Genomic DNA, 18218 nt, shown 5'->3' with positions numbered 1-18218 from the left:
GCACAAACCTCGGTGGAATAAATGGGGATAAGACCGCGGGCGCTGAAACCACCCATATACAATCACTATTCACAACTCCTAAAAATGTGCCCTCAACCGAGAATCGAACTCTCACCACTCGGTGAGAGCTCTATCGGTACTCCGTGTACCAATAGACCCAAAGGTCGTTGGCATTTGTTTATCTTTTATTATTGATAATATAATATTATGATATTGAAGAATCATAATTGATCAGGTTTTATGATATAAAAGAAACACATGTTTATTGTTTTTTTTTTTTAACTATGGTTTGATTTCCCTTTTACTCTTGCATGTTTTTATATAATTTCTCTCATGGTTGAAGGTACCCACATGCATGCATGCATGCATTCATCCTTGCTTTAAAAAAAAATAATAAATTAAATTAAATAGATGCAAAGTGTTACGCATGCTAGTGCAATACAATTGGCACTGTATAAACATATACTTTTCCAAGAATAAATTGCAACACTTGTACTGCAAAAGGATGATCTTTTGTGTACATTATTATTTCTTTAATGGTGACCAAATTGTTCTTTCTTCCTTGAAGAACTCACCATCTTTAATCTAATTGTTTTGACATCCTGGTCATGACCAAAAGAATGCCAACATATTAAACAAATCATTGATTAAAATCTTTGTTTAAAATCATCTTTCAATATTGTAATCAAGATGCAGTTTCATTTGAACTTCTCATTGTCTTGCCCTCTACTTTCTTTGGTGTGGACTGCACTGACCTTTGTCCCTCACTGTGTCTTTATATTTGTCTTTATATTAGCCTTAATTTATTGTTATTTTTACTACTTTGAATAACTACAAGTCTACAATAAAGTCATCCTCAAGACTTTGTAGTGTGTGGACAATTAGGATGACATTTCAAGCTAATTAAATTACTCACAACAATTGTCTGTTTTTGATATATCAACTACATGCGCTATGCGTGTGTACATATTGTTCGTGATGTATCTTTTTATCATTTGACGGCAAGTGAATATGTTTAATTTTATAACACAAATTGCAGAAGTACAAACATATCATCATATATTAATTTATAACAGCAGATGAAGAACTGTCATTTGTTCTCTCATTATGTTTGTTTGGTCTATTTGTCTTATAAAAAATTATTATATTATTATAAAATTATTATTATTATATATATATATGAGGGTTGGTTCTAGAAGAACATTTGTAAATAATTTATCAACTAATGTTTTTTTTCCAATCGTTGTATTGAAGTAGTTCAACAATTCCATTGAATAAACATGGAAAGTGGGATATAGAACACTACTGGATAGTAAAAAATTATAAAGCACAGTCACTACAATACTTAGCTCTTCAATCAGAATTATTTGATAATTATTGCTAATTTTATATAAACTATCATTATACAACACACTTCTTCAACCGGAATCGTTCAATCATTATTGCTACAATACTCAGCACAACCCAAAAACATTGTATGTCTATTTTGATTCATTTCTCTCCCTGTCTCTCTACCTTTGCATACGTTTGTATATGTGTGTGAATCTCTCTATATTTAAAAGAGAATATATCCTTCCATAAAATTTTCAGTCACTGTACTCAGAGAAGTGAAATTTCATTGAAGCATATAATATTAATTCCTTCTAGATTAAGGTAAAGTATACATTACCTTTTTCTCAAAAAGAGAGGGAAAAAAAAAATTAATGGGCTGTTTGGGCTTATACAGCCCAAAACATTGCACTAATTAGAAATCCAGCCCAGCAAAAGACACATCATGACCCACACCAAGATATATTCCTGTTTGGAACTCCACAGCGGATCCATTTGGTGTCACAGCAAGGGCTTCATAAGAATCATAACGGTCCTGCCAACGGGTTCCCGCTCAGAAAGGGGTGGTTACTCTATGGAACAGGAACACCACCACCACCAGGCTTTCCCTCCTAACAACCAGAGGTCTCTAAGAACCTTATCCACCACCACTCTGGGAGAGAGATGACCCACACCATCCCCTCCCTCATCTTCATCTTCTTCATCCTCTTCATTCTCTACCTCACCTTCTCGTCCCGTCCTCCGACCGCTCTCCGTCTCGCCTACCTCTCCAACACCTTTTCGAACACCACTTCTTCGACCCCAATCTGTGACTATTCCTCCGGAAATTGGGTCTGGGACATTACTATCCCTCTCAGCTCTTACTCCGAGTCTTGTCGCTTCCTCGACCCCGGCTTCCAATGCCGGAATAATGGCCGCAATGATACCCAGTATCTCAATTGGCGGTGGCAGCCTTCCCATTGCGACCTTCTCAGGTATATGACTAGTTTGTTTGATATATATCTTATCGTCATTCTCACCATACATATAGATTCAATGCAAGGGCGATGTTGGAGAGGAATAGAAACAAAAGGATTGTGTTTGTCGGGGATTCGATTGGCCGGAACCAATGGGAGTCTCTGCTGTGTATGCTTGCAAGTGGAGTTGAGAACCAGTCTAGCATCTATGAGCTTCATGGACTTCCTATTAGCAAACACACAGGAGCTTTCTTTGTTATGAGATTCGACGATTTTAATCTCACTGTTGAATATTACCGTACTCCTTACCTCGTGCTCATCCAGCCACCACCGCCTGATGCTGACGTGCAGGTTCGCAAGGTCATACATGTCGACAAGATGCAATGGCAGTCCAAGTATTGGGTCAATGCAGATGTGCTCATCTTTCATGTTGGTCGCTGGTGGGGTTCTACAAAGATAACGATGAAGTGAGTTTGGTTTACTCGAGTTAATCTTTTGTGAGGGATTGGATGTAAGCTTACTCTCTTGACTTCATTTCCTTGTGATTCAGGGGACACTACTTTCAGGAAGGTGAAACTATTAACATGACAATGGATGTGAAGGAAGGGTTCAGGAGATCTCTGCAAACATGGAAGCAATGGGCTGTTTCAAATCTCAATCAGGAGAAGACCCTTGCATTCTTCAACAGCTATTCTCCTTCGCATTTCAGGCGAGCAAGTTCCCAATGAATTGTCGAAGAAACTTAATTCAATCCAATGGCCTGACCTTTTTAATTTTTGCAGAAATGGAACATGGGAGACTGGAGGTTCATGTCAGCAAAACATAGAACCAGAGACCAATCTCACTGCATTTGAACATGAGCCATGGCACAACCAAGTTATCACTGAAACAATTGAAGGGATGAAAATGGTTAAGCTTTTGAACATCACTTACTTATCCAATCTGAGGAAAGATGGCCACCCTTCAAGTCACCGGGAACCGGCATTTCGAGCCGAAAATATCGAGGATTGCAGCCATTGGTGTCTTCCTGGAGTTCCAGATATCTGGAATGAGCTTCTTTATGCTTACATCTTGTCCAATGACCACAGAACCAGTTAGAGAGACTGATTCTGCAGAAATGCTTTCCATTCATCATATGCATATAGGGTAGTAGTTAAGACTTATTTCTTTATTTGTGTGTATATATATATATATAGAGAGAGAGAGAGAGGGAGAGAGTTCAAGCTAATATGGGGCAATAGGGATGATAATTAACGTTGTGACATTTTGTGACTCATTGATTTTGAGTAATTGAGGTCATTTTGAGTAACTTGAGCTTAATCTTTTCCAATTAATTGAATCAAGTACTAAACTCTGATGATTAGAATCAAAGAAAAACTTCACTCAGATGGCAAGCTTTTCTGAGAGCATCACCAATAACTCAAAGAGTAACAATTATGAATTCAAAAATATTTCCAGAAAAATTTTAGAACAGATTATCATCGTCTTAATACGAAAATCAATTTTATGTATTTTTTATTAACCAAACCTCAATTGCATTACTGCAATTTATCTACACTAATAGCATGAATGATATTTTAATTATAAAATCAAACAGTGAACTAAAGACAAGTTAAAACAGGGATTGGTGAAATTAAATTATAGGATGATTCAAGAAGGAAAAAGACATCATTGGAATTCTTTAAAGAACTTAATAACTAAAGTGACAATGTCAATTGAATAAATTGCATTTGCATCACAAAAGTCCAGTCCACTGACCAAATTCTGGACAGTTGTAGGACATAGAACAGAAAGCCACAAAGAAAGCCGGTGATTAGTTACATTTGAACAAATAAATCCAAACAAAACAATGAAGAGATGAAATATTATTGCGCTGTCCTTTAAAAGGTGACGTATGGTTATTTAGACATTTATTTCCTTCTCATTTTTTTCTTTTTGTTTGTTAAATGGTTCAACTCAAAACTGCAACAATGTGTTAATAATCTAAAATGTTTAAGAAAAAAGATTCATCATCAAATCAAAGACATTACATGTGACTGATTAAAGCCTAAGCAAGAGCTTTATAGAATGATGTTGATTTCTCAACTACAATAGAAAGAAACCCCAACCAATTATCTCCAGTTTTGGTTTAATGTCACATTTTGTATATCACAAAGAGATAGGCAAATAAGTTCCGAAAGAACATAATTACAGTACACCGTCCAACCAACTAAAATAAATAGATTTGATTCAGATTTTCTATCTACTTGGTGATGTATTTGCTGATAATGAAATAGTCAACTTTTCAACTCTAAATCCTTTTCAAGTACTAAGAACTCAATGAGAGAATTATCAGACAAACAACTTGTTGCAGTATAATACATGTGAAAAATATCTCATTTTGCAGTATTATGACGGAAAAGATCAGTGTGTGTATATATATATTTATGGCGACGTGTATAGGAAAATATTCACAGATATAACTGGTGTCAAGTCTTTAGGGAATTAGAAAGAGTTCATTAATTTAGTCATTAAGAGGTCAAATATAATGTGAGTATGATGAGGGGTTAAATCCATATTATCAATAATGAAAAAGATATGAAAACTCAATCGTCTAAATTAAGTAGGTTAATGGCGTGCAAGAGCTTCTAAACCCTAAAAACTAGTCTGGATTTTTTTCATGCCTGAAAAGGACATCACTTCATGATCAACTTCCCCCACTAATGCAGCCCCACCCCTCATTTTCAACAAAAGTATACATCTTAAGTATATATCTTGATATATTATATATATTTTTTCATCTTAAGTCACTTCTTTTATTATTATTTTTTCATCTTTTTAACATTTGAATTATTATAAGCATTTATTTGCACTAGTATATATCTTGATATATTATATATTTTTTAAAAAAATTAAATTATTAACCGTCCATCCGTTCAGCTTAAATGCTGAGCTGATATTTCATTTGTAAAACTTTAAAGAAATGACCAAAAAAAAATTGTAATTAATTCAAATTTTAAAACACTATTAATGCAAGATTTTAAACACTTGGATTAAAATGTTCCAATCTTGGCCATGATATTCTATGCAAGAAATTAAAAAAGAATTCTACAAAGCCGGCCCAGACATCAGTACTAGTAAACAAAAACAAAAAATAAATAATTAAATAAAAAAGAAATAGAAAGACGTGACCATTTCAACTGCCTCAATCTTCTTCTACGTCCTTTGTTGATTTATAGAGAATAAAATAAGGGTATGGTTCAATATATAATTTTTTTTTAAGAGTAGTTTAGTTAGAATATCAAGTGGGTGTTTATGAATATGGTGATGTAGGAACACAGTCCAAATCCCTTTCTATTTGTCGGCAAAACTCCTCCATATATAAACATTAAAATAAATAAATAAATAAATAAGCGTGTTTAAGATCAAGTAAGTCATCTTGAAAGCTATTAGCCAGCAAGCGAACAGTATAAATTAAATAGAAGCTGGAGTCAATACAAATACAATGAAGCAATAAATGTGTTCAGTTCTACTTACCATGTCAAACCGGTGTGCTCTGACCATACAAACTTGGTTAAGGACTGTTTCAATGAACCTACAATTATGTGAGAAAATGATATAATTATGAAAGATATATACATATGTCAACTAATACAGAACATAGCATGGCAAACTCGTAATAATTAGAAAAGTTAATAGAGAAATTAATTATTCTCAATTATGAATTACAGGTATATAAAAAGCTCACCTTGGTGTCCATTGCCAGAACACAAAACACAAGGCTTACAATTCTAATCCTATTCTTCAGTTCTGCAATGGCTTTGGCACACACTACCACCATTGAAGACCTTCACCCGGACTTGGTGGTGCACGCGCTCCGGCTGCTGGACGGGCCAGCGCTAGCTGCCGCAAGCTGTGCCACCACACACCTTCACTCCGTCGCTAGCCACCCAGATGTTTGGCATGACCTCTGCCTCTCAACTTGGCCGTCTCTCCGGCACCATCCTGAGCTTTTGCATGCCATCATCCCCTCTTTCGCTGGCTCTCATCGTTCTTTCTTCTCCGAGGCCTATCCCTTTCCTTACCTCGCTGGGCAACATGGCGACCCTGGAAACACCATCAAACTCCCAAAAGAGCTCCTTTCTGCTGTGGACATATACTATAAGGGTGTCCCAATTCTATCCCGTGTTATTGAGACAGAGACAGAGAGCCAATGGTTCAACGGTTCTCCATTCCGTATTGATGTTCTTGAACGGAAAGATCCTGATCAAACAATTATGGAAACTCCGGCAGTGGTATCGCCTGGGGAGCTGACACTGAGCTGGATAGTTATAGACCCAGAAGGACGGAAGGCGGTGAACTTGTCAAGCAGGCGGCCGGTTACAGTTGACAAGCATTGGTACAGTGGGGAGACAGTGGTGAAGTATGCGATGGCAACTCGAGACAGGTCAGTCGCAGCAATGATCACAGTGACGGTGGCCGGTGAGGAAGAAGGAGCACATGTTAGGGAGGTGAGCTTGATGTTAGAGGATGAGGATGGGATTTGTTTGAACGGGAAGGAGAGCTTGGTAATCATAAAGGGAGCCATGGAAGGAGAGAAGTTTGGTAGGGGGAGAGGAGAGGAGGAAGAACAGGCAAAGAAAGGTTATGAAGAACACATGGAAAGGAGAAAGGAGAGGAAGGAGAGAAGGGCAAGGAATGAGACAAGAATTGATACCTGTTGCATAGCCATTGGAGTCTCCATCTTCATGGCTTTCATAGTTCTGGTGGTTTTCCGGTAGGGATGATCACAGAGGAGATTCCAGATAGGATGAAGGTCTGACAAACAGAATTCAATGCAATGACTGAGAAAGGCCTGGACAACATCTGCGACAGAAATTAATGACAGTCAGTACATGGATGATTCATTCAATCACTTGATCTTGAAAAGCAAAAGCAGTAAAACGTTCATGGCCCCACTCATGTTCTTTCTTATGACGCCCCTTTCTTTGACCTTTAGTTTTCCCCCACTCAGCTTGAATAAGTTGAGAATATTAACATCATGTATGTAAAAGATCTAGCTTGTTTGTCTAAAATTGTAATGAAAACAAATCACAACAAATAGCAGTATAGTTTTGGCCAAATTTGTTTCCCATTCATGGAGTGAAAATTGAAAGGTCAATGCTGGCCAAACAAGTGTTCAGGACACTAAATACCTAAACAGGTCTAAATGCGGTGCAGATATTTGATGCAATTTCTGCAGGGACCATCGCCAATCAAACTAATCATCCCATGTTGACAGTCCACCTGTTCCGATGTCTGAATTTGGTTGTAAGAGCTGGAGTGATAGCCGACCGTTCACAATAGCTTTTATGTTCTTGGCCTTTTTCTTCTTCTTCTTAGTGTGATCAATCACCAGTCCTTGGAATGATTTTGCATCAGAGGCAATCTCATGATTTTTCATCTTCCTGTTGGTGCCTTCATGGATATTATCTGCAAGAATAAGATCCACAAATGGTGTTTCTGCATCATCAATACCCTCTGATCTGTTTCCTTCACCTACAAACTCCTTTGTTGCTTCCAGATCCCCAGCACCGCAGAAGGATCTGGGCTTCTTGGCATCCTTAGCACTTGTCTTGTTAGAATTTTTCCACTTTATTTCTCCCTCAATTTCAGGATCACTCTTTTCATCCCATGATCTTTCCTTGGGTTTTTTTACTACTTTTGGATTGCCACCACCTTCGGGCTGGCTGGGAATCTTTTCCTTGGGGTTCTTTCTGGTACTTTTGGATCCATTTCTCTTGGCATCCTTTTTCTCTTCAGCAACAGGGGAACTGGGAAGAGCCACAGCTTCATCCTCACCAAAACTTTTAGAAGCATCTCCTCCAGGAAGCTTCACAACATCTGTTTCAGAAGCTTTTCTCTTCATTTTCTTCTTAGATCCAATATCAGTGAAATAATCACGGGGTCGATCATCCTTGATGTGACTCAACATATCTTCATTAGGCAACAATCTTTCATTGAGTCTGGCTTTTTCAATTGGCCTGCCATTCAATATCCGCAAGTTTGGCAATAATTTCCTTACCTGTGCCAACAATGAGAAAATAGTGAGAACCTATCATCTTCCCCAACAAGAAAATCACAGATTTCAGTACTAACAAAGGGAGGAATTCACCTTGTTCGCTAGCTTATCCTTCTCAGCGACCGGGTTCCCTTGTAAATTGACGCTTCTAAGGTTGGATAATGCAGAAAGAGCCTATCATTAGGTATTCCATGTTACCATTAGCAGAGAAGGCTAAAAAAATGCATCAATGTGAATTGCAGGAGTGTTTGGGATTAATCATTTGGAAATGCTGACCTTTAAATCAGACCATTTCTCAATTAGGTTATTTCCAACATCAAGGTTTTGGAGTTTTACATTTTGACTCAACTCAGCAGGGAAACTCTGCAGAATGAAAACAAATACCAGTAATATAGATGTTATGCTAACAAGTCAAAGATTAGAGGCAGAAAACATATCAGAAATATTGGTAATCAATCAATCATATAGTAGTCAATGGAAATGAATGAAAGTGACAAAAAGACAACATTGGCAAACAGCATCTCTAACCTTCAGAAAACGTTACTAGGAACACGGTTGAAATGATTAAATTGGTTTCTAATTATGCCCCTCAAATCAAAAGATCAATGTCGGTATCAAGTAAGATGTTTCGTTGTTTGAAATTTACACAGCTCTCATCTTAGACATTTATTTGACAACTCTAGATAAAGAATAAATTAAATGCCCACAACAATCAATGCTTTTCTTTATGCAGTATTTGGATGTGTTTTAAGCAATATAAAACCTAACTGGCATCATTAGGTGCTTTGAATGATCAGGAATGGCAAAAGATGAATTTTCAATGACAACAAATTAAAGAAATTTTTGGTGCAATGAGGCTGCACAAATGGAAAACGTTACATTCCTAAGTAGTTAAATTAAATGGCCACACCAATTAATGCTTTCCTTTATGCAGGATTTGGATGTGTTGTTAGATTAGATTAAATGACCAATGTAAAACCTAACTGGCATCATAAGATGCTTGGGATGGCCAGGAATGGAAAAAGATGAATTCTCAATGACAACAAAACTAAAGCAGTTTTGTGATACGCTACAAATAGAGAACATTGCATCCTGGAGTAGTTACCAATGTGAAGCTATACAAAGTATCTCAAGATGAGTATATATGTAGTGCATGATATTGTGTATATACGGTGTAGTCCCTGTAAATAATTCATGTACATAAACAGAAAATAATGGTTAAAGATTAAACCGTCTAAAGCAACGTGGCATACACTGCATAAAGTGATCTTGTCAATTGAAAAGAAAACTGCTAAAGGAATTTTTTTGGTGGCACTTACTGTTATCTGATTATGAGATAATCTGAGCTCCTTTAGATCCACACATGACCTGAGAGAAGATCTGATCACTTGGATCTGGCAATGGGAGAGAGACAGCTGAAATGGAAATTAAGTTGGAAATGTTTCAATAATTCTTACTGACAACAGACCAATGGGAAGCTTATACAATGAAGGTGTTTGTAAGAGGATCAGGCAAAGAAAGATGTGTGTTCTTGCCTTCGTGAGAGCCTTCACCTTCGCCAAAGAGTCACCAATATCACAAATTGGATTTCGAGATAGGACTACAATGATGAAATTCAAGAAACTAATTAACATAGTTCCTCAATATCAACCAGAGGTCACATATACATTAACTAGAGGCTAGTCGGAAAAAATATTCATTGGTTGTCAAAGATGATATTTTCCCCAGTAATTTTCAGAGAAAAATGAAAAAAAAAAAATTTACAAGGGAAACATAGCTTAAGTTTGTGTGATCCACAACACACTTAACACATAAATGAATATCCACATAAGCAAATTGCTTAGCCAACACATTATGTCAACTTTGGTAACTTGTGCTGTTTTAAAAAAAAAAACCTTTTAGTCCATATCCTATTGAGACTTAGACTACTCCCAGATATGCTTCCATGATCTGGGGCCAGAGATGCATACCTAATGTATTCAAGTACTTCAGCTGATCAAGTTTGCAGATGGACGTTATATTATTATCTGCAGAGGCAAGTTCAGATCCTCAAAACTAACCAATATTTGCAACACAAAAACAACTTAGCATCCAAAACAATAAGCACAAAAGATCGCTCACCATTCAAAATTAAAGCTTTTAAACTTGTAAGAGAGCAAACTTCATCCATTTTTTGAAGCTTATTTTTGCCAGCATTTAGCACCTGCTCCACCAAACAGAATCAAACAAGTTAAATACTATAACAAAATGTTGAAGCTTTCAAATCATAATACTCACAGTAAGTTTCAGAAGGCCTTCAATGCCTCTCAAGCTTTTCAACTTATTTTCCACAACCGATAACCACTTCAAATTAACACAAGAACTCAAAGCCTACAACCAAAAAATCAAGCATAAATCACCAATCCAAACTCGAATACATTTCAAAAATAAGTTGATAAAACAAGACAACCTCCAGAGTGTTGAGACAGTTGGCCGTGAGATCAAGCCGCTCCAAGTTCTTGAAACTACTCAACAAAGCTACCTATCGGAAATCGAAACAAAGCATCAAAATCACTGAATCAGAAGCGGGACTAGAATGGAGCTAGAAAAACACAACAAAAAGGCGGGAAAGTCAAATACGTCGGAGAGAGCTCGATGAGAGAGCTGGAGAGAGATGATGGATGCGGCGTCGCGGTTCTGGTTCTCCCGCAAGATGCGATCCATGGTGAGCTGAGCCATGACCGTGCAGAGAGACTGCGCCGATAAACCCTAGAACAGAGCTTAGACCGGGAGAGAACGAGTGAGGAAAACGAAGGTCCTTTCTTCAAACATTTATATATAGAGAAACAAGCTCTCCTTTTTATGGGCAAGCCCTGCCCATGTTTATCAATTGGATTATTCGGCCCATAAGGCCCAAATGAGTGTGTTCATTTTAAAAAGCCCATATTATATATATATATATATATATATAGTATAATACCCGAATTAGTCCCTCTATTTTTCTCTCTAATTCGGGTATTATACCTCTATATATATATATGAGTTCATGTTATGTATGGAGGTTTGCGGACAACATTGAATCGGCGGATGTGTGTTGAATCAACATCCAATAGTGCCACATGCCCCCTGGCACCCTCTCTCTAGATTCAAACCCTGCCTATGACTTTTCATCACTTTTCTTTCTTTTTTATTTTTTTAATTTATTGTCCAATGACTTCCACTATAATATATATAAATGAGGAAAGATTATCTGGGGAAATTCACAAAATCATATGATGCCTCCAAATTTGGAAAAGCTTGAGAGAGTGTTAAGATGAGAGCGATAGGAAGAGATGGGTGCATAAACAGTACCCCTCAACAGTATTTGAACATCATACCCAATTCAAATAGGTTATTCTAGTGTGCTTTGAATTTAGTTTAATTTTTTTATATTTTAACTGTAGGTTTCTTAAGAAATGAAATTGAACAGCTGTTCATTCACTGTTATGATCATAATCAACGGTTTTACGGTTCATATTAAAATATTGCGCATTTCATTTTTTTACTGTACTATTATTTATAAGCACTGTAAAACTATGCATTAAATGATCCAAAACATTAGCTTTTGATCTAATGGTTGATAATCAACTAACCTAGATTTAATATGTGAGGGTGTGAGTAGAAGGCCCATCATATATATATATATATATATACCCATTTAATTTTTGTTTCCCTGCAGAGGCATAAACACAAACTAGGATTGTGAAAAATGTGTAGTGTTGAAAATCACAACATGCTGAACATGATCTTGATCCAACTCAAAGTAGGTCTAGTTTACTACATTGTGAGATGCTGATAAAATTTACATTGAATAGAATTCAAATGGCAAGAATCATTTATCTACTAGAGGATCAGGTGGCCCTCTGGCCACCGGGACAGCCTCATCGAATCGAATTCTAGGCTTGGCTTTATCGACAAAAATGACTCGTCCATTCAGAACCTGTAACAAATAAGAATTCATCAATTCATGTATCAGGAAGAGAATACGGCCGATGTATATCATTCAATACTTAATGCTTAAGAAAAAACCCGGACATATGAGATTGTTACCTTGCCATTCATTTCGGTAAGGGCCTTCTGCGCTTCATCTTCTGAAGCGAATGTAACAAATCCAAAACCCTTCGACCTGTCGGCGACTCTGTCCATCACTACTTTCGCTGGTGAAGAGGAAGATGGTAGTTGGTACATTATTCAGAAAATAGCAGATTAAATATGAAGAAGGGAAAAAATGGAGCAGGGAAGCGTTGAAACCTTCAACAACTTGGCCAAACTGAGAGAAGGCTTCAGACAAGGATTCATCAGTGGTATAAAATGAGAGCCCTATGACATTGTGTTGCAAAAAATATTAGTGTCTCTAATTCAAGTGTAAGAATGGTCATCAATAAGGAAAAACATAAAAACAAACATTAATTTCTCCACCAAATTCAAGTGTAAGAATGGTCATGAATAAGGTTTTTAGGTTTCATAATAGTCACAAACATACATATTATTAGATACACATTCAACTTTGCAATATTTCCCCCATGAGCTAGAGTTGCTTTGCTGAGAACTTTGGAGGAACAGAGATGAGCTAGCATTACTTTGCTGAGGAGTTTTGAAGGAAAAAATATGCTCGGATATGCAAATAAAGTAGAATAACACACTGTTTTTCTTAATGCTGAATGATTGCGCAATTAACGACTATCAAATACTACTGAAAAAGTTTTTGGAAAGACAAGAAAAAAATCTCCGAATAGAATATCACCCAAACTCGAGTTAAAGAGAGATAAAAAAATACAACTATAAATGGATTGAAAGACATCACAAGTGCGTGACCACCAATATGAGATCCAATGCATCAAGCTCCGCAGCCTCATCAGCAGAGATTTTTCACAAACTCGATCAATTTGCAGGTGAATGGCAATAGCTAATTACTTTGGCTTGGGTACATGACATATCAGAGTAAACCATCCAAATATGGATGTAAAACTCTTTCTTAAAGGTTCACTTTTTTCTCACAAAAGAAAGCAGCACAATGCATTCCTCCGTTTCAGCAAAAGACATGGTATATACTTTGGAAATTGAATCTTTGAGGAATAGATGCTTATGGTAATAGAATTCAATTACTCTTTTGGAATAAAGATAAAAAACACTCAACCAATAGACTACAAAGAAGTAAACTATTGTCTTTAAACTTCCTTGATCTTAGACAAAAACCAAGGAAAAAAAATCCCCAAAATGTTGCTTGAATGAAAAGAGCAACCATTACAAATCATAAGCCAGCATCATGCATTCGTATGTTCATCAGCAATAACCAATGGTTCAATTGGTAACAATTATTTAGAGCTTAAGAATCATCAGTGAAATTCAACAAATGAGTCAACTTGGGGACATCAAATGAAGAAAAAAAATCAAAGCTTTGGCAACACCTCTACTCACAGAAATCAACGCAAGTTTCAGAGTTAAATCTTTTGATGGATTCAACAGCAAGTGAAATATGGTAACAAGGAGAAGAAGATCATAAACCCTAACAAGCAGAGCACACACAAAACCAAAACAAATGACGAGAAATCTCTGCAAAGCTTACCACCGATAAATAGCTTGGAAGAAACACCCCTCAAAGAGACGCGCTGGAAGGGAAGAGCACCATGATTAGGGGTTGAAAAACGCAAGCTTTGGTTGCTTCCATTCCCAAGCAAACGCGATATTGCTCTGAAAGCCGCCATTGGTGCTCCTTCGAATAGCTTCTCTTTCGCTCTGTGATGTTAGGACTTAATAGAGATGGAATTTTCACATTTTACCCCTTTGGGTATTTTGTATGTGCACCCCTCCAAAAGTATGAAATATTGAAACATATATATTTTTCTCATAAAAACATAATTATATATACTGGGATATAACTACAATTTTCTCAACTTTAAAATGGATACATAAATTTTGTTTACTTTTTTACAGCAATCATGGGAAAATCATAGATGTATGTATATGCAATTTCTTTTTAGAAAAAAATGGAAAAAAATCATAAAAAAACAGGGGAGAGTAGAAAAATGTTTTTTTTTTTAAAAAAAAAACAAACAGAAAACAGTCAAAACACCTTCAATTCTCCAATTATAAAAAATAAACAAAATTCAATTCTCTAAAAACTTGAAATTTTCTCATCTTCAGCATTTTTTTTTTTTCTTCTGTTTTTTGGTTCTCCAATTATAAGAAAATAAAAATGAATGATTTTGAATCCAGAGTGGGTGGGGTTAATTTCACTCATGGCCACAAATATTTACAATTTATAACACTGTGACCACAAAACTTTTTTTTATAACACAAAAGCCACTTAACTTTGCTCCGGTTCCACCTGTGGCCATAGTGGCCTGTTTTGAGACTGTTTTCGGCACCACATCAGCACCACATCAGCGCCACATTAGCGTCACATAGGCAAATTCGCCGGAAACAGCTTTAAAACAGGCCATTGTGGCCACAGGTGCAATCAGAGCAAAAATTAAATGACTTTTGTGTTATAAAAAAAAGTTTTATGGCCACAACGTTATAAAATGCAAAAATTTGTGGCCATTAATGAAATTAACCCGGAGTGGGTGGGTTATAAAATACAATTTTTGGCTTCGATATGTGAATCTTTAGTTAATGAGCATGAACTATTATCTTTACTTATGTGTACAATTGATGAAAAAAAGAGATTAAAACGAGAGTAAAAGAAGACTCAAGAGATGAAAAGAATGTCAAGATCCAAAAACTATATATCCGGCACTGCGCAATTTCATTCACAGTGCATTGATGTGGTGACCTTTCATTATGAACACTTGAAAACATTACTGTAGTTTTCTACTTTGGAAAAACCTATACAAGAAGATGAAAAATAAGATCCCACACTTAAACATCCTGCTATGTATCATGTGCGTTCCGTAGTTCCTGGTACACCATCTCAATGAACTGATCATTCTGATAAAGGAAAAAAAAGATTGAAAGAAAAACAAAACAAAAACACAAAAGTTATACAAAACAAGAGGTGAAACAGAGCTAAATCAGTTTGATGGAAAACAATTTCATATATGTGAAAGGAATGGAAATGGCTGATTGAAAGAGATACCTGCACAAGCTTGAGAAATGCATTGTGTATTTGTTCTTTTGTAATAACAGAACCTAAGCTGGAAGTTTGAGCTAAAGATGGAAAGGGTTGAAACAATGGAGTTCCGTATGGGTGTTGCATGGTCCCAGGAGGATAGACTGGAGGTGCAACAGATGAAGAAGATGAGATCAGTTGGGGAAGTAATGAAGAAGAAGAAGATGAAGGTGTAAAAAGAGGTCTGATAAGAGGGCTGCTTGATGATTCTTTAGAGTTGACATAAGGCATTAGAGGACTAAATGTAGATGGTGATCTAGTGGCTTGTTGAAGAGTTGGCAGTAGGGACAGACACAAACTAATTGATTGATCAATTGAAGATGGAGGTTCAAATGTTTGATGTTGTTTTCCAGAAACCGCCGAACTTGATTCACTTCCGACGAGCTTAGCTGCCTGCAGAGGGAAACAGATGCAACACTTAGAAAAGAAGGGGGTTGCAGTATCCTCCTACACACAGAAAGTAGTTTCTGCTAACCAAGAGAAAATGGAAGTCATTCATTGCTTAAACCTAGTGTCAAGACCAGCAAATATTAATACACAAAGTAAATGCAGGGTAAGATAGCATTAAAAGTTCCTTGGAGTTTAAATCCATAAAGAGAGCAACTTGATAAGTTCAAATGAATCCAAAATACTGCAAAGATAAACCATATGCTTTGATATTAACACTTCATTGTTGTTGTTATTATTATCATTGCAAACAAGTCTAGTGCCATGTACACATCTATTGCATACTCCCACACCAGAAAGTAAATCCACATCTAAAAAAAAATAAAAAATAAAAACTAAATTAAAAGATTAGTAACATGAATTTTTGCATTAGCAGCATATAGAAGTAGTAGGTGTTTTTGGAATTAGCATATATATTAAAGCAAGAGTTGCAGGACATACACTAAAGAGGTTAGAAATTAGATCCCTGGGGGCAGCAGATGATGTCAATGGCTCCAAAGGACGTTCGATCACAGCCAAACCTGGGACAGCTTCAAGCTCCTTGAATTCACTGCTTCCGAGGCAGAGGAGGATACAACAATTGGATGAGAAAAGCATATTAGTTTGATGTTAACATAGCATGACAATATGGCAAATGCTAAGTATTACCTATATTTTCAGAAGAAAATTTCAGAAGGTATGGTTCACATTTTAAAATACAAGTACAGAAGTTCAAGAAAAGTCATATATGTATGTATATATGTATAACTATTAGGACACTGAAGTTTTTCACCACCTTGTACCAGCAGAAGGTGTAGGCTTCAGAGGTTGTTTGGAAAATGCACTAGCTATCCTGAACAGAAGAGATTAGTCAAGACTCAGCAATCATATGCTAATGCGAGCCAATGTAAACTATGAAATATCTGAATTTATCAAATGTAAATTGTTCAAAAAAGAAAGCAACCCAGTCACTACCTGCTGAAGAGATTTGCAACAGTTTCACTTTCCTCAGAGTTATAGAACCAGATACCATTAATTTCCTGGGCAACATTGCGGTATAGCAAATAGGGAGGCTGGACGTCATATTCAAAATCCCCCAAAATATCTTCCGCTAAGTTCTCTGTTCAAAACCAAATTATTTCACTCATATACACCAAACAAGACAGGCATACTCAACATGTCTACTAATATATATATATATATATATATATATATATATATATTTTGTCAAGAGGAACAGACAGTCCGGAGGTCCTGCTAAACATGTCTACTAATATTATCATAAGATGCAGAACAATACACAACAATTCTCAGCTAAAATCCAGTAATCATGTTGAAAAGAAGAACACGGAGGAGAATCAATTCAACACCAATCAAAAGTTCAAATTTAGCATACCATCAGCAAAACAAAACTAGAGAATGAATCCAAACCTGTGTTTCGACGGTTCATGACAAGGAACTGGAATCTGGGCTGGGAATTCCTAAAACAAACATGATATCATTCAATAGAAAGCCAAAAGAAACATTAAAAATTGGAAAAAGAAAAAGAAAATGAAAAAAACTAGTTGCCGGATTTGATCTTACCTCTTGATAACAAAGAGTGATCCCTCGACGTCCCTGCGACTCTGCGAAGAAGGAAAACAAGACAAAAGACTTCATGAAAACTGCGAATCAGAAAGAAGCGTATGAAACAAAGGCTCCAGAGAAAGAGCAATGAAGAGAAGACCCATTGATTGGAATCGAGGTTGAACTTGTAGAGAGAGACATGGGAAACAGTGAGGAGGATCTCATCGATGAAAGGATCGATCCTTTGAAGGACAGTGAGGTTGAGGACCTTCGTGCCTCGATGGTCGAGCTCCGGGATGAGCTTCCCGTGAGGCATACTTAAGCCACAGCCGCGCAGCGCAGCACCGCGCGCGCGCGCGCGAGCGAGTGAGAGAGAAAAAAAGAAGAGGTCCGAAAAGGACACGCGCAGGGGTACGAGGAGTTGGGGAGGGGGTATAAAGGCCTCGGGATAAGCAACACTGATTACGTTCAGATGGTTAACGTGGCGTGGTGGGACGCGTGTCCTGTCGGTTTTATGCCACGTAGTAGTGTTACTTAGACGAGACCAGGCCAGACTAGACCACACTAAACCAAACATGCCCACATTCCTCATCTGCAAGTCACTCCTAAACTTCTGGCTGTCGGTTTAAGAATTATTATTATTTTTTTTTAAGAAAAAGAAAATAGAATTATATTATCTCTTGTTTAATTTATGTGTTTAGATACACTAGGTGACTGTTTAGTTTGACTTTTAAAATAAAAAAAATAATAATAATAATCTACATTTCCGGAT

The 18218-nt window shown here is 36.7% G+C and overlaps 5 protein-coding genes across 6 annotated transcripts; 2 read left to right on the top strand and 3 right to left on the bottom strand.

The window, feature by feature from the left end:
- Positions 1-1629: 1629 nt before the first annotated feature.
- On the top strand, positions 1630-3383 carry LOC120270728 (protein trichome birefringence-like 8). Its single transcript, XM_039277800.1, is given in 4 exon segments — positions 1630-2303; positions 2360-2752; positions 2836-3007; positions 3009-3383. Coding segments are annotated over 4 exon segments (1251 nt in total). The 5' UTR covers positions 1630-1992.
- A 2630-nt stretch (positions 3384-6013) lies between these two features.
- Positions 6014-7073, top strand: LOC120270426 (probable F-box protein At2g36090). The gene has a single exon (XM_039277432.1). It carries the CDS (start codon positions 6080-6082, stop codon positions 7043-7045), a length of 966 nt encoding a protein of 321 aa, XP_039133366.1. The 5' UTR covers positions 6014-6079; the 3' UTR covers positions 7046-7073.
- Positions 7074-7288: 215 nt separating this feature from the next.
- On the bottom strand, positions 7289-11119 carry LOC120270425. The gene is made up of 10 exons (XM_039277430.1): positions 10945-11119; positions 10775-10846; positions 10603-10695; positions 10447-10528; positions 10296-10352; positions 9861-9925; positions 9645-9740; positions 8602-8688; positions 8419-8499; positions 7289-8328 (listed from the first exon to the last, which is right to left on the bottom strand). The coding sequence occupies exons 1-10, from the start codon at positions 11041-11043 to the stop codon at positions 7525-7527; spliced, it is 1536 nt and encodes a 511-aa protein (XP_039133364.1). The 5' UTR covers positions 11044-11119; the 3' UTR covers positions 7289-7524.
- Positions 11120-12062: 943 nt separating this feature from the next.
- Positions 12063-14084, bottom strand: LOC120270634 (small RNA-binding protein 11, chloroplastic-like). The gene is made up of 4 exons (XM_039277690.1): positions 13910-14084; positions 12595-12663; positions 12394-12500; positions 12063-12283 (listed from the first exon to the last, which is right to left on the bottom strand). The coding sequence occupies exons 1-4, from the start codon at positions 14046-14048 to the stop codon at positions 12176-12178; spliced, it is 423 nt and encodes a 140-aa protein (XP_039133624.1). The 5' UTR covers positions 14049-14084; the 3' UTR covers positions 12063-12175.
- A 983-nt stretch (positions 14085-15067) lies between these two features.
- On the bottom strand, positions 15068-17822 carry LOC120270670 (mRNA-decapping enzyme-like protein). 2 transcript variants are annotated; one of them, XM_039277738.1, is made up of 8 exons: positions 17607-17822; positions 17465-17505; positions 17312-17361; positions 16856-17000; positions 16677-16733; positions 16343-16451; positions 15422-15847; positions 15068-15273 (listed from the first exon to the last, which is right to left on the bottom strand). In XM_039277738.1, exons 1-8 carry the CDS (start codon positions 17760-17762, stop codon positions 15217-15219), a joined length of 1041 nt encoding a protein of 346 aa, XP_039133672.1. In that variant the 5' UTR covers positions 17763-17822; the 3' UTR covers positions 15068-15216. The 2 variants fall into 2 exon arrangements, with proteins under 2 accessions (XP_039133672.1, XP_039133674.1); XM_039277740.1 differs by having other exon boundaries at positions 17646-17822.
- Between the last annotated feature and the right edge of the window lie 396 nt (positions 17823-18218).

The sequence above is a fragment of the Dioscorea cayenensis genome, chromosome 10, assembly GCF_009730915.1.
Source record: "Dioscorea cayenensis subsp. rotundata cultivar TDr96_F1 chromosome 10, TDr96_F1_v2_PseudoChromosome.rev07_lg8_w22 25.fasta, whole genome shotgun sequence".
NCBI classification, from domain to species: domain Eukaryota; kingdom Viridiplantae; phylum Streptophyta; class Magnoliopsida; order Dioscoreales; family Dioscoreaceae; genus Dioscorea; species Dioscorea cayenensis.
Note: the sequence above shows the minus strand (reverse complement) of the source record. Positions and strands in the feature narration are given on the sequence as shown.